At 39.8% G+C, this 14479-nt stretch overlaps 2 protein-coding genes across 7 annotated transcripts; both read left to right on the top strand.

Annotated features, from left to right (window-relative positions):
* The first annotated feature begins 615 nt into the window (after positions 1-615).
* LOC112419151 (uncharacterized) lies at positions 616-5660 on the top strand. The gene is made up of 2 exons (XM_024776202.1): positions 616-5109; positions 5238-5660. The coding sequence occupies exons 1-2, from the start codon at positions 616-618 to the stop codon at positions 5658-5660; spliced, it is 4917 nt and encodes a 1638-aa protein (XP_024631970.1).
* A 4406-nt stretch (positions 5661-10066) lies between these two features.
* LOC112418701 (ubiquitin receptor RAD23b) lies at positions 10067-14308 on the top strand. 6 transcript variants are annotated; one of them, XM_024775192.2, is made up of 4 exons: positions 10067-10338; positions 13167-13288; positions 13384-13545; positions 14023-14308. In XM_024775192.2, the coding sequence occupies exons 2-4, from the start codon at positions 13223-13225 to the stop codon at positions 14161-14163; spliced, it is 369 nt and encodes a 122-aa protein (XP_024630960.1). In that variant the 5' UTR covers positions 10067-10338; positions 13167-13222; the 3' UTR covers positions 14164-14308. The 6 variants fall into 6 exon arrangements, 3 of the variants coding, with proteins under 3 accessions (XP_024630960.1, XP_024630961.1, XP_024630957.1); XR_003008719.1 differs by lacking the exon at positions 10067-10338 and adding an exon at positions 10345-11333 and having other exon boundaries at positions 12707-13288; XR_003008717.1 differs by lacking the exon at positions 10067-10338 and adding an exon at positions 10345-11333 and having other exon boundaries at positions 12674-13288.
* Positions 14309-14479: the final 171 nt, after the last annotated feature.

The raw sequence follows: 14479 nt of genomic DNA, 5'->3' as shown, positions 1-14479 counted from the left end.
AAACCTCTTATAGGATTCTTTTTGTAACATTTTGAGTTACTTTATGAGACCTGAGCATATCCTTTAGCTTCAAATTTGGACCGTCATAATATTCCTAAGGGCTTAAAAGCCCTCCAGAAGGGCTTAGGCGCCCTATAGAAGAGACCTCGGAGGTCTAGGCGCGTCCTCCTCAGGACGCCGCCCACCTCGGCTTCTAGAAACCTCTAGAAGTCGCCCTAAACCGCCTAAATGAGCTAAAAAGACTAAAAACCCTGCTTTCTTAGAGCTTAAGTCACGCAGGAAAAAGCCCATTAACAGACTATAAATAACCCCCTTGGGGTCATTCTAAAAGGATCCATTATTCAGTCTAAAAACCCTAGATTAGAACCCTAATCTGCGATTCTTAACCCTAGAATCTTTACCGTACTTTTTCTGCAAGTACAGTTGGCGCCGTCTGTGGGAAAAGGTAAAACTAACCTTGACCACGAGTCTTTTTATCGAATTTCCGATCCAAAGACCGAACCAAGTCGTAGTCTCCTCTGCGATTTGGTCCCTAACCTTTACTCAAACCTAAATCGCACCTCACGTACGATTTAGAGAAAAACCGTCATGACAACACCTGAAGAAGCATAGACAATGAGGAGTCAAATCGCCCAACTGTTGGAGCAGAATGAGGCACTTCTCGCCTCAGTCGAAACTATCCAACAGGTGCAACAGCAAGAAAAGACCGACTCTCATCATGGCGATTTGGATGAGCCAGAACCTCAACCGTTTTCAACCGAAATATGGAACGCTCCGGTTCCCGATAACTTTAAACCGCCCCAACTACCAACTTTCGATGGAAGAAGCGACCCTTCAGAGCATGTAACCGTCTTCAACACTCGAATGTCCGTTTATGGAGTTGCTGACTCCCTTAAGTGCAAACTTTTGGCGGGAACTCTTGCCGATGCAGCTTTGCGTTGGTACATGAGCCTTCCTCGTTTCTCCATCGTGGGCTACCAAGACTTGACGAAGAAGTTCACTCAACAGTTTTCCGGGACCCGCCACCGGAAGGTTCTATCAACTAGTTTGTTCAATGTCAGGCAGGGGCCAAACGAATCATTAAGAGAATACCTCGCCCGCTTCAACGACTCAACAATTAAAGTCTCCAACCCCAACCAAGAAGTCTTTGTTGGCGCTTTTCAGAATGGTTTACGGGCAGGACAATTTAATGAATCACTCGCCCAAAAACCCGCTGACTCAATGGAAGAGATAATAGCCCGTGCTGAGTGCTATGTGAAGGGGGAAGAAAGCAATGCTGAAAAAAGGGCTAGAGATGTTAAGGAAAAAGGAAGCTCCGGTGGGGAGCGAAGGAACCACTACGTTCCTCCTAATAGAGACAGAGGAACGTTCAAGAAGCCGTATGAAAGAAACCAGCCGCGCTACGTTCCCGAGCACTTTACCCCTTTAAACACTCGCCCTGAGAAAATCCTCAAGGAAGTTTTCGAGTCCAAAATCATCCCGCCACCTCCTTTCAATCGCTCGAAAACCATGGGTCAGGACAAGAACGCTTGGTGCAAGTACCACTTGATAGAAGGTCATAACACAGATGATTGTGTTCATCTAAAAAGAGAGATTGAGAAGCTCTTACTCAATGGGAAATTGCGTGGGTATGCTAAGGAGAAACATCACAGTGAGAGGCGAGAAGATAAGCCTAACCCTGAACCAAAGCACACTTTACACACAATTTCTGGAGGTTTTGCTGGAGGCGGAGAGTCCAGTAATTTGAGAAAGAAGTACGTTCGCCAGGTAATGCTTCTAGGAGACAGTCCTTCATCGCCCAAAAAGTACCCGCACGTTACTTTCTCATCTGAAGATTTCGGGCGAGTACTTCCCCATGATGATGACCCGCTAGTGATTTCCGTTCAGTTGTTCAACTGGGAGATTAAAAGAGTTCTGATAGACACTGGAAGCTCGGCGGATGTTTTATATTTCGATGCTTTCTCCAAAATGGGTTTAAGTGAGGAACAGCTCCAGCCGTTTAATGGAACCCTCTCAGGCTTTACGGGCGAAAAAGTTCACGTACGGGGATACGTCACTTTAAAAACAATTTTTGGCACGGGAGACCAACAAACATCAATTAAGGTAAGGTACTTGGTAATAAACTCGCCCAGCTCCTACAATGTGATCATTGGTCGTCCCTCTATCAACCTTCTGGACGCCTTCGTGTCCACAAAACATTTGTTGATGAAGTACCCGCTCGACAGCGGGCGAGTAGGAGTGGTGCATGGCGACCAAAAGATAGCACGCGAATGTTATCACGCCAGCCTCCGACTTAAAAAGCACAAGGAGTTCGAAGTCCAGGTTATTGACCTCGATCCCCGTGAGGATTTTCCCCAAGAAAGGATAGAACCTATCGAAGAAGTAAAAGACGTTGTTATTGGTCCTTTGCCACACCAAATCACAAAGATTGGGACATCCCTTAGTGGGCTAGAGGAAGAAATCCTGGTTCAGCTTTTAAGAGAAAATGTTGATTTATTCGCTTGGGCGCCTTCGGACATGCCCGGAATAGATATTGGGGTGGCCTGTCATCATCTGGCGGTCAGAACATCTGTCAAACCAGTAGTTCAAAGGAAGCGCAAGATGGGAGAAGAAAAAAGAAAGGCAGTGGATGAAGAGGTCAAAAAGTTGCAGGAAGCACACTTCATTTGTGAGATAAAATACCCCACCTGGCTCGCCAACACTGTCCTCGTAAAGAAAGCATCAGGAAAGTGGAGAATGTGTGTCGATTATACGGACCTTAATATGGCTTGTCCAAAAGATCCGTATCCTCTCCCAAGCATTGATCACCTGATAGATAACGCGTCCGGCTATAAAACCTTGAGTTTCATGGATGCATATTCTGGTTACAATCAGATTAAAATGGACCCGTTAGATGCTCCCAAAACCGCCTTCATGACTAATCAGAAAAACTATCACTACCGGGTTATGTCTTTTGGTCTACGAAACGCCGGAGCAACTTTTCAACGATCCATGGATACAATATTTAGCAATCAGATTGGAAGAAACCTCGAGGTTTATATTGATGACTTGGTGGTAAAAACTTCTGAGAAACAATCCCACTCAGTTGATTTGAAGGAAATTTTTCAGCAAATTAGGAAGTTCAGCATGCGCCTCAATCCCACGAAATGTACGTTCGGAGTTCAAGCAGGAAAATTTTTGGGTTTTCTCTTAACAAAAAAGGGTATCGAAGCTAATCCGGACAAGTGCCAGGCAATCATTAACATGAGAAACCCATGCAATATCAGAGAAGTGCAACAGTTAACAGGTAGGCTGGCGGCTTTATCAAGATTCCTATCTTGCGCCGGAGATAAGGCTTTTGCCTTTTTTGCTACAATAAAAAAGAAGGAGGAGTTTGAATGGAATCAAGAGTGTGACGAAGCTTTTGGCAAGATCAAGCAGTTTTTGACTACACCGCCCATTCTACACCGCCCTACAAAGGGGGCGGGCTTGTTCTTATATCTTTCGGTTTCTGAAAACGCATTAAGCTCAGTACTGGTGGAAGAATCTGACGAACGAGAGAAGCCGATTTATTTTGTGAGCAGAGTCCTCAAAGGGGCAGAATTACGCTACCAGAAGATTGAAAAATTAGCATTGGCTGTTATAATAACTGCCAGGAAATTACGCCCGTATTTTCAAAGTCATAAAGTCGTCATCAGAACAAATTACCCCGTGAAACAAATTCTGGGTAAACTGGACTTGGCAGGAAGAATGCTATCTTGGTCTGTCGAGTTATCAGAGTATGACATTCAGTTCGCCCCTCGAAATAACATCAAGTCTCAAGTTCTAGCAGATTTCGTGGTGGAGTTTACATCGCCGATCCAAGAGGCCGTCCCTCATGTGTGGTTGTTATCAGTGGACGGTTCCTCCAATATAAAAGGAAGCGGGGCCGGCATTATCTTGGAAGGGCCGGGCGACTTACTCATTGAGCAATCTTTAAAATTCGATTTTAAGGCTAGTAACAATCAGGCAGAATATGAAGCTCTGATAGCTGGAATGTTGTTAGCCCAAGAGATGGGAGCCAAGAATCTTAGAGCGCGAAGTGATTCTCAATTGATGACTAATCAAATTTCTGGGGAGTACCAAACCAAAGATCAGCAACTGTCCAAGTACTTAGCTAGGGTACGGAAGCTAGCTGGTGATTTTCAGTTCTTTGAAGCCATTTATGTCCCAAGGGAATCAAATTCGCGGGCTGATTTGTTGGCTAAGCTGGCTAGCACCAAGAAGCCTGGAAATAATCGAACGGTAATCCAAGAGGTAATATCTGCTCCTAGTACCGATGAAAAGGCAGTTTTCGAGTTAAATCAAGAGCCTGAAGGGTGGATGACTCCGCTGTTGAAATTTTTGACGGGATCTTTCGTCGCCAAAAATGATGAATATGCTCAGTTAGTTAGAAGAAGGGCGACCAAATTCGTGGTGATCGCCGGGAAACTCTATAAGCGGGGAAGAGCTTCACCTTTGCTTAGATGTTTGGGCGAAGGTGAAACGGAGCTGGTCCTCTTAGAGGTACATGAGGGAGTTTGTGGAAGCCATATTGGCGGGCGATCTCTGGCTGCAAAGCTATTACGGGCTGGGTATTACTGGCCTAGAATGGCTCATGATTGTTGTGAATTTGTGAAGAAGTGTGATAAATGTCAACGTTTTTCTGATAAAAAGAACGCTCCTGCTAACGAGCTCACGTCTGTTTTTTCTCCGTGGCCTTTCCATAAGTGGGGGGTTGATATCGTGGGACCTTTCCCACAAGCCCCTGGACAGTTGAAGTTCCTCATTGTGGACGTGGACTATTTCACAAAATGGGTCGAAGCAGAAGCAGTCTCAAAAATCACAGCGGAACGAGTAGTGAAGTTTTACTGGAAGAAGATTATCTGCCATTTTGGTCTTCCAAAATATATTGTGACAGATAATGGGACACAGTTTGCAAGTTCTAAAGTCGTAAATTTTTGCAAGCAGCTGGGGATAGAAACAAAATTTGTCTCCGTCATTCACCCTCAAGCCAATGGTCAAGCAGAATCCGCTAATAAAATGATAGTTAACGACATCAAAAAGAAGCTAGAGGACGCTAAAGGTCTTTGGGCAGAACAATTGCACGAGGTAAGTCATATATATATGTAAAGAAATTATATAATAATTTTTGACATTTGAATGCTTCATTACCAAGTAGATTAACAACTTGAAAAGAAAATAGTAAATAAGCATCGTGAATAAAATGTCAAGCACAGGTATTATGGTCATATCATACAACTCCTCACTCTACCACTGGGGAAACGCCATTCACTATGGTATACGGTGCTGATGCAATGCTCCCAGTAGAAATAGATACCCCAACATGGCGCAGAGAGCATTTCTCTGAGGAGTCCAATGAGGTGGGAATTCGGTGTACTATGGACATGATTGATGAAGTGCGGGAAGCAGCACACATCAGGGAATTCGCAGCCAAGCAAAGAGCAGCACGAAGATACAACTCCAAAGTTATACCAAGAAGCATGAAGGAAGGCGACTTGGTTCTGAAACAAGTGGTCGCCCCAACCAGGATTGGAAAGTTACTGCCTAGTTGGAAGGGTCCCTATAGAGTAAAAGAAAAGCTACAGCATGGAGCCTATAAACTGGAAGAATTAAGTGGAAACCCAGTTCCTAGAACCTAGAATGTTGTTAATCTGCGACATTACTATAGTTAAAATTTTACTATGTTTTCTTATTTTCTGCTTTTCGAACAGATATTATAATAAACAGGTTTAGGGGCGCACTCTTTTTCCCCTGCAAGGGCAGGGTTTTTAATGAGGCACCCTAAATTCTTCTTACTTCTTGTGCACTGTTTTCTTTCCATTATTTAGCTTTGTGTAACAGAAGAAAAACGTTCGACAGAAAGCCTTTTCAATGGCGACTGAGACGCCAAAGATAAATTCAAAGCCAGTACGACCTTCTTAAAGGCAACCTTCTTAAAGGCGACTGAGACTCAAAGATAAATTCAAAGCCAGTACGACCTTCTTAAAGGTGACTGAGACTCAAAGATAAATTCAAAGCCAGTACGACCTTCTTAAAGGCGACTGAGACTCAAAGATAAATTCAAAGCCAGTACGACCTTCTTAAAGGCGACTGAGACTCAAAGATAAATTCAAAGCCAGTACGACCTTCTTAAAGGCACTGAGACTCAAAGATAATTTCAAAGCCAGTACGACCTTCTTAAAGGCGACTGAGACTCAAAGATAAATTCAAAGCCAGTACGACCTTCTTAAAGGCGACTGAGACTCAAAGATAAATTCAAAGCCAGTACGACCTTCTTAAAGGCGACTGAGACTCAAAGATAATTCCAAAGTCAGTACGACCTTCTTAAAGGCGACTGAGACTCAAAGATAATTTCAAAGCCAGTACGACCTTCTTAAAGGCGACTGAGACTCAAAGGTAATTCCAAAGCCAGTACGACCTTCTCAAAGACGACTGAGACTCAAAGACAATTCCAAAGCCAGTACGACCTTCTTAAAGGCGAATGAGACTCAAAACTGGTATGACCTTCTTAAAGGCTACTAAGATTCAAAGCAACAAGTTTAAATGACTGCTATATGAGCAGAAAGCTTAGTTTCATCAGAAATTCAAAGGAATGAATCCTCATTAAGAAGATTAAGTCAAAATTTCGATAGAGAACGAAAAATTTCTACAAAAGACCTTTTTTGACAGAAAATAATAAACATAAATTACTTATCATATCAGAGTTTGCCAAAAAAGGGCGGCTATTACAAAATGAAGCGCCTAAATAAAAAACGACAAAATTTAAATAAAAGTTCGGCGACTATAAAATTCTCCATTCCGGCGAAGCACATTTAGGGCTCTTCGACTAGCTCGCCATCTTGCACGATCTTCAAAGAGTTCAGTTCCGATAGATCCAAATCTGGATAAAGGTGCAGCACCTGAGACTTCGCTCTTTCAAAACCATCCTCGAAATAGCTAACGAGAGCCATTCTTCTGTTCTCCACGTCGTCTTTAGCTTTATCCAAGTCGCCCTGTAACTTGGCATTCTGAGTCTCAAGAACTTTCTTCTCTTCTGCCCAGGCAGATCTCTCCTTCTCCGAATCAGCAATCGTCTTCTCCAGAGAAGACTTATCCCTCAGAAGTCCTTCAACTCTTTCCTCAAAGGCAGTCGCCTTGTGCTTGAATTTTTCCACATCTTTTACTGAGTCCTGGTATTCTTTTTCCAGAGCCTCGTGTTTTCTTTCCATGGATTGAATATATAGCAGAGTACGTAGAGCGCTAGTCCCAGCATCTTGCACTAGCTCGTCAAACTTTCCATGGAAAGCGGCATCTTTATCCACGGCGGAAAATGGAACATTCTCCTCCATGTAGCGACGATAATCAAAATCCCTGTGCCAAAATGAGGATTCAAAAGCCGCATCCGCTTCAGTTGATAACACTCTTCCGCCTCCTTTCCTTCCTGTTTTCAGTTTTTTCTTCGCCGGCGAGGTTGACAGGTCGGTTACCTCGCCGACAGTTGTCTCCACTTCATTCACCTTTTCCGGCTCTATTCCTAAGTCGCCCCCAGCAGGTTCAGAATTAGAAGTATTTTCTTTCCTTTTGGCTCCTTTACGAAGGATGACCCCAGCTGGATCACTGGCGATATGCTCTCCAGAAGCGTTTTTTTCTTTGAGAGCTTCCAAATACTTTCTCCTCTCCTTTCCAGATAGAGGCAACATGGGTACTGCGAAACAAAGAAGACGTTATTAAGCAAATGCTAACATATCAAAAATCTACAAAATTAAGGAAAGCATACGTAATTTTAAAAGCATAAACTATTTTTTGCAACTCACAAAGGTACAGTTCAAGGTCCTCAGAATCCCCTTCTTTGTTCAAAAGTTTCCGAAGATCGGTGTGAAGCATTCGATCCAGGAAACCAACTACATCTTGTTCGTAAGGCGACATTCTTTTATAGTCGTAGCCAGAAACAGCTACGGGTTTTGTAGTCCATCCTAAAGGAAACCTTATCTCGCCCTCCACACTGGCGACGTTCACTAAGGAGTCCTTAGCCGCCTCGACTCTCATAAAACTTTTTTTCCAATCTCTTTTAAAATTTGAGGCAAAAGCAGGGAAGAGTTGTTTTCCGGGATGAGCACTAATAGGAACCCAAGAACCTTTATCTACTCCTTTGGTTCCGTAAAAGTGAAAAAAGACCCCGGCTGTCGGAATCATGTCCAACGCATCACACAGGATCTCAAACCCGCGAATAAATGCCCAGCTGTTAGGATGTATTTGAGTAGGAGCAACATTGAGAAGTCGCAACACATCCATTTCAAAAAGGGTAAAAGGTATTTTTACCCCGAACTCCTCCAAGACCACGCCATACATATGAAAGATTTCCTTTACCCCTTTTGGACGAACTGTACACACCTTCTCGCCGGGCGGACATGGCGAAAGGACGATATCTTCTTCTCTCATGGTCGATGAAACCATAATTTTGCTCCTAAAAAAATCAACTTTTGATTGATCATTGTATGCAAAATCAAATCGCTGAACGTCGTCCGAAAAACATTCGGCATCTACCTCCAGACATGCAAGTTGTTTTTCCTTCCCAGAAACCATTTTCGGAGGAGTAGTTGTTGTATTCCCTTGTCCAAGAGGGTCTCCTGAGGTTGAATATAGCAAAACACAGTCACTATCGTCAGAATCGCTACAGTCACTCTCGCTCGAAATGTCGGAGAAAGTCATGTGACTAAAATAAGTGGAATCATACACTTTCCAATCGATTAAACCATTTTTTCGAGTCGCATGATTTAAACACTGTAAACGTAGTTGTTGCCGCTCTACAGGATTCGAAGGAAATACTTCTTTCCCACTCTCGTCGCACTCCCTAACAACTACCATGGTTTTGATTAAACAAAGTAAAAAAGGAGGAAAGGAAAAAGCGGATTACCTGAATCTATGCGGACGAACAGGCAAAGGTTGATGAAGCAGAGAAGGAACGTTCTTTGACAAACAGACAGACGCGTACGAAGGACTGAAATGAAAGGTGAAGGTCACTTTCGCCTCTTTTAAAAGGAAAAAATTAACCTTTCACTTCCTCGAAAAACGTGCGCGTTCAGCAGATCATCAACACGTGTTGAAGAATAAACGAAACGTTAGCACGCCATCTGAAACGCAAAGGTCAGTCGAGCTGGACCGTTGGATGAAAATAAAGATTAGGTAGCGATCCTCTCGCCTAAAGCCTGAAACCGCCGAGGAGGTATCTTGAATTATTTATCACTTCGCCTTGTTCCAAGCCTCGTGCTTGGGGGGCTGTGGACCGTCATAATATTCCTATAGGGCTCAAAGCCCTCCAGCAGGACCAAATCCACACTATTCATCACTTCGCCTTGTTCCAAGCCTCGTGCTTGGGGGGCTGTGGACCGTCATAATATTCCTAAGGGCTCAGGCGCCCTATAGAAGAGACCTCGGAGGTCTAGGCGCGTCCTCCTCAGGACGCCGCCCACCTCGGCTTCTAGAAACCTCTAGAAGTCGCCCTAAACCGCCTAAATGAGCTAAAAAGACTAAAAACCCTGCTTTCTTAGAGCTTAAGTCACGCAGGAAAAAGCCCATTAACAGACTATAAATAACCCCCTTGGGGTCATTCTAAAAGGATCCATTATTCAGTCTAAAAACCCTAGATTAGAACCCTAATCTGCGATTCTTAACCCTAGAATCTTTACCGTACTTTTTCTGCAAGTACAGTTGGCGCCGTCTGTGGATCCTTGGCTGTGTGAGGATATTATACTTGAAACTTGATTACTCTACGTTCAATTCTTGGATTTTGAAATTCTTAGAAAAATTCTTCCAAGTCAATTCTTTATCATACAAAGCTTCTTATAAGTCACTACAACATTTAGGCTATAATGCAACGTCACTTTTAAAGGAGTCAAATAAAACTGTTGTCTAATTTGACAAAAACAACACAATTTTAAATGGTAGTCTTATTTAATCTAAACAATAATAACACAACAGTTTTAATTTTAATAATATTTAATTATTTTACTTTTATTTTTTTAATTTCTTTTATTTTTACATGGAGAAGAATCCAAATTTTCATTTCACACTCTCTCTCATAAGCACTTCACGTTTCTCTCCATCCTCTCTCACTTTTCCATCTCTCTCGCTTGCATCTCATAATCACTTCTCAGAATCAATTCAACACAAACACTTACCTCTCTCTCATAAGCACTTCACCGAATCACTTCTCACAATCACTTCTACATAATCATTTCAGATTTGCCATCAAATCACTTTCAGTTGCTTCCTAACAACTGCTTCATCACATCGGTGTTCATCAGAATTGTTGTTCATCAGAATCACTTCCCTCACAAGGTTAATTCTGATTCATATTTCATATTTCTAGGTTTTTTGTTTTGTTTAGGTTAATTTCAATCTGAATCTGATTTGATGTTTAGAGTAAGAATGAAAATAAGCTGACACGAAAATATGATTTGATGACATGAAAATTAGTATGCTAGAAGTAAGCTAAATTTGAAATATTTGATGAAATAAGCTGATAATATGCTAAAATCTGAAACTAGGCTGAATCTGAAATATTTCCTATAAGCTTTTTTGATTTCTCGTAAGCTTGCTCTAAATCTGATTTTAATGTTTAAGTTTATTGAATCTAATTAGAGTAAGCTCGGTTGATAATCAGAATGTGATTTCTTGTAAGCTGAATATGATTTCTCGAAAGTTTTGGTTGAAATTTTGATGTTTAATTTCGTAAGTTGATTTTGATTTCTCGTAACTTTATTGAAAATCAGATTTTCAATAAGCTTAGTTGATTACCAGATTTTGATGAAATAAGCTGATAATAAGCATCATCTGAAATTTGAAATGTTTCCTCAAAGTAAGCTGATTTTTATCAACAAAAAAAAACTAATTAAATAAGCTGATAATAGCTATAATCTGATTTGTTGACATGAAAATTAGTAGACAGGACTTTTAAGTTGATAATATGGAATGAGAATAAGAATTGTGATTTTTAAGTTTTTTTTAGTTAATCTAAATAGGAACGAGAATAAGCTTGTTTGTAAGTTAATTTGAATTGCTTTGTTTTTTGTTGAAATGAGAATTAGTAGAAAATGATATGAAAGGATAATATAAAAGCTTACTCTAAATCTGATATTGATGTTTAAGTTTATTGAAAATCAACTAAGTTTGGTTGATAATTAAAATATGTTGAAGTTTTGCTTAATGAGAATGAGAATTTTGAACTAATTTCAAGTTTTTTTTTTTGTTTCTTTTGGTTTATTTGTGGATGATTTATCTACCGATACTTCACTGAGCATTTGCGTTCACTTTCCGTATCTCTCGCAATCCAGGTTTGTTCACTTTGTCGTGTTTATTAAGTATCCCATGTTGCTGCATTTTGATTAGTTTGGTTACCATAAAAATGTTGTTGAATATTTTAATTTGATTGAATCCGTTCACGTGTATCGATTGTGGTACTAAACTATGGGTTTTGAGTCTATGTATGCATTATGAATAGGCGTTGAGTCTGTTAAGTTGTATGGTCAGTTACCTTTCTATTGTTTCAAGTGTGGCAAGGTCAAGTGTGCTTTGTTGCAGTTGGTATAAGTCATGTCTGTTGTGGTTTCCTCACCTGGTTTGTTGTGTTTTATCTCTGCGGTGCTGCTTAGTCCGTGGTTTGGTTTTTGTGGTTTTGGGGTCTGTTGCAAGTGTTTCTTCGGGGTTGGCAAAATGTTGTCGCTGTTCGGTACTGCAGTAGTGTTTTGGGGGTCCTGTTAGTGTTGTTTCGGCGGTCTGTAGCAGTCTCGCTTTCTCTGGTTTATTGTGTCTGTTTTGGCTCTCAACTGGTTGCTTTGGGAGAGTTTGATTAGCTTTTTGTAATTCTCTTTTTCTTTGGTTTGTTCTTCCTGCTTTTGCAGTGGTGTTGTATTGTTTGTGTTCCTTCTAGGTATGTTTTGTTCTCCCTGCATACGTTACTGCTACTATTTCAGTTGTAACTTAGTCTCTAGGATGGTATAAATAAGGGCAATCCATCATGTATCATCATCTAAGTTTGTTGTAAAACTGAGTGTTCTCTTTTGAGACATTAGAGTGGATTCTTTATTGGCTTATGAGTTAAACATCAATGAATGTATCTCTCATAAGTAAATTTGGTCACTCAACGTGGTTTCTTGTTTTTATTTAATAATATGGAGTTGAATGTATATTCTATTAGTCTGTTTGGTTTATCAAATTGCTATAGAAAATACACTCAAAAATATTTTGTAATTTTGATACATCAAGATATTATAGTGACACCACCACCAATTTTTAGAGATCAAAATTTCTTGTATTTCTAGTGAGATTGCTTGTATTTCTGTACCTACTGTTCTTAGTGTAGAAACTGTTTTGCAGCATCCTTAAATTTTCTTCTAACCAAGGAAACAAAATAGTGTTGATCATTTATAAGTTTCTAGCTTTTGGCTCATCTCTTTAAATACACTCCTTGACAAGGCCTCGGTTAAATAGTAATGTACTTGATTAGTAAAGATATTACTCAACATGATGAGACTTGAGTCAATATAATGCTTTAATTATCTCTTCAGAATGAATAGGATTATTAGTTTTATACTTACTGCCATGTTATCCTTGAACACGTTGAATCCAAAGTTATGCATTTATTAAAAGTTCCTGATTCATATAATAAAACTAGATGAATGATAAGAGATTTGGGACTTGATTATAGTAAGATTGACGCATGTCCTAATGACTGTATGCTATATTGGAAAGATCATAAGAATGACATATCATGCCATGTTTGTGGTGCTTCACGGTGGATTGAAAGTACTACAGAAAGTGGTCAGATTGAGGAAAACAAGAAAGAACACAAAGTCTCAACAAAAATATTAAGACATTTTCCTTTGATTCCTAGACTGCAAAGGTTGTTTATGTGTTCAGAGACAGCCACTTCATTAAGGTGGCATCATGATGATTGTTCCAAAGATGGAAAATTAAGGCATCCTGCTGATGGACAAGCATGGAAAGACTTCAATGGTCATCATCCTGAATTTGCTCGTGATTCACGTAACATACGACTTGGATTGGCTAGTGATGGATTCAATCCATTTAGAGCAATGAATTTGAAATATAGTGCATGGCCTGTTATACTGATTCCTTATAATTTCCCACCATGGTTGTGTATGAAGGCTGAGTATACAAACCACCGGATGCTTCGATTTCTTTGATTCTGGATCAGTCAGTCATGAAGCTCACAGTGAAGACTCTGAAAGGAAGCCATTTCGAAATCAGAGTTCATCCTTCTGATTCTGTATGTTGTACTTCTTTTTTCTCTCTTTTTTTTCTTTCCAATTCTATTAAAATTCTTTGATTGAAGAATTCCCAATATTCATTCAATTTTGTTAGATAATGGCTGTAAAAATGAATATTGAAGACATTCAAGGAAAAGATAATTACCCATGCAGACAACAATTGCTAATTCACAATGGAAAAGTTTTGAAAGATGAAACTACTTTAGCTGATAATGAAGTCTCTGAAGATGGCTTTCTTGTTGTCATGCTCAGTAAGGTATGGATCTCAAATGTTTGAAGTTAGAATATAATATGTCAGGGATGATGGAACCTTCATGGGTAGAAACTATCAGAATAGTTCTCATGTGATACATGATCTCACCTCGAATAGTAGGAGGACGAACAAACAGAGACAAATCTGAATATGAAACATAAGCATTTAAATTAATATAATATGAGGCCCTTTTTTTGGTATGCTGTCAATTGTCTAGCTCTGGTCCTAATTTGTCCTTTGTTGTGTGATAGTTTCTGTTTTGCCCCTTAAGCTAGTATTTGTTGTTCCTGTTTTATCTGTTTTGGACTGATTTTCTTTTGGTCTTGTTCCGGTGTTGTATAATGATTCTTTGCAGTAGTAAAAATAAGATAATTGGTGTGGTTTTGGGAATAAGGGGATTAGTCTTTTTTGAATGAACTATCTACCACATTACAACATTGTGAGTGTAATAGTGAATTAATTTTTATTTTTATCTTGTAGGTAAATAATAGATCTATGAGTGGTGAGTGTTTCGTTGATAACTCTGAAGAAGAGGATGAAGAACACTTATTTGATGAATCAGACGAAGAGGATGAAGAACAATTCTTTGATGACTTGGACGGAGATGAGGATAAAGAATAATTTGACTCATTAATTCTTGTTTATTTTCATTATTTGATGTAATAAATTTCACATTGAAGGCTAAATTGTCGATATTAATGACAAAATTGATTAACTTTGGTTAGACATTTATTTTAATGTAATAAATCTCACATTGAAGGCTAAATTGTTGATATTCATTTCAAAATGATTGACTTTAATTATACATTTATTTTGATTCATACTAGATTTTTTTTTTGAACAATTGATTCATACTAGATTATCATCTATAATCAAGTTCTCTAGAATTTAATGCTTGATGTCACAATTTAAGCTCATAAAAAGTTGATATGTGCAC

This window comes from Medicago truncatula, chromosome 1 (assembly GCF_003473485.1).
Source record: "Medicago truncatula cultivar Jemalong A17 chromosome 1, MtrunA17r5.0-ANR, whole genome shotgun sequence".
Lineage (NCBI taxonomy): Eukaryota > Viridiplantae > Streptophyta > Magnoliopsida > Fabales > Fabaceae > Medicago > Medicago truncatula.
The sequence above is the reverse complement of the archived record's forward strand: the minus strand, read 5'-3'. Positions and strand labels throughout refer to the sequence as shown.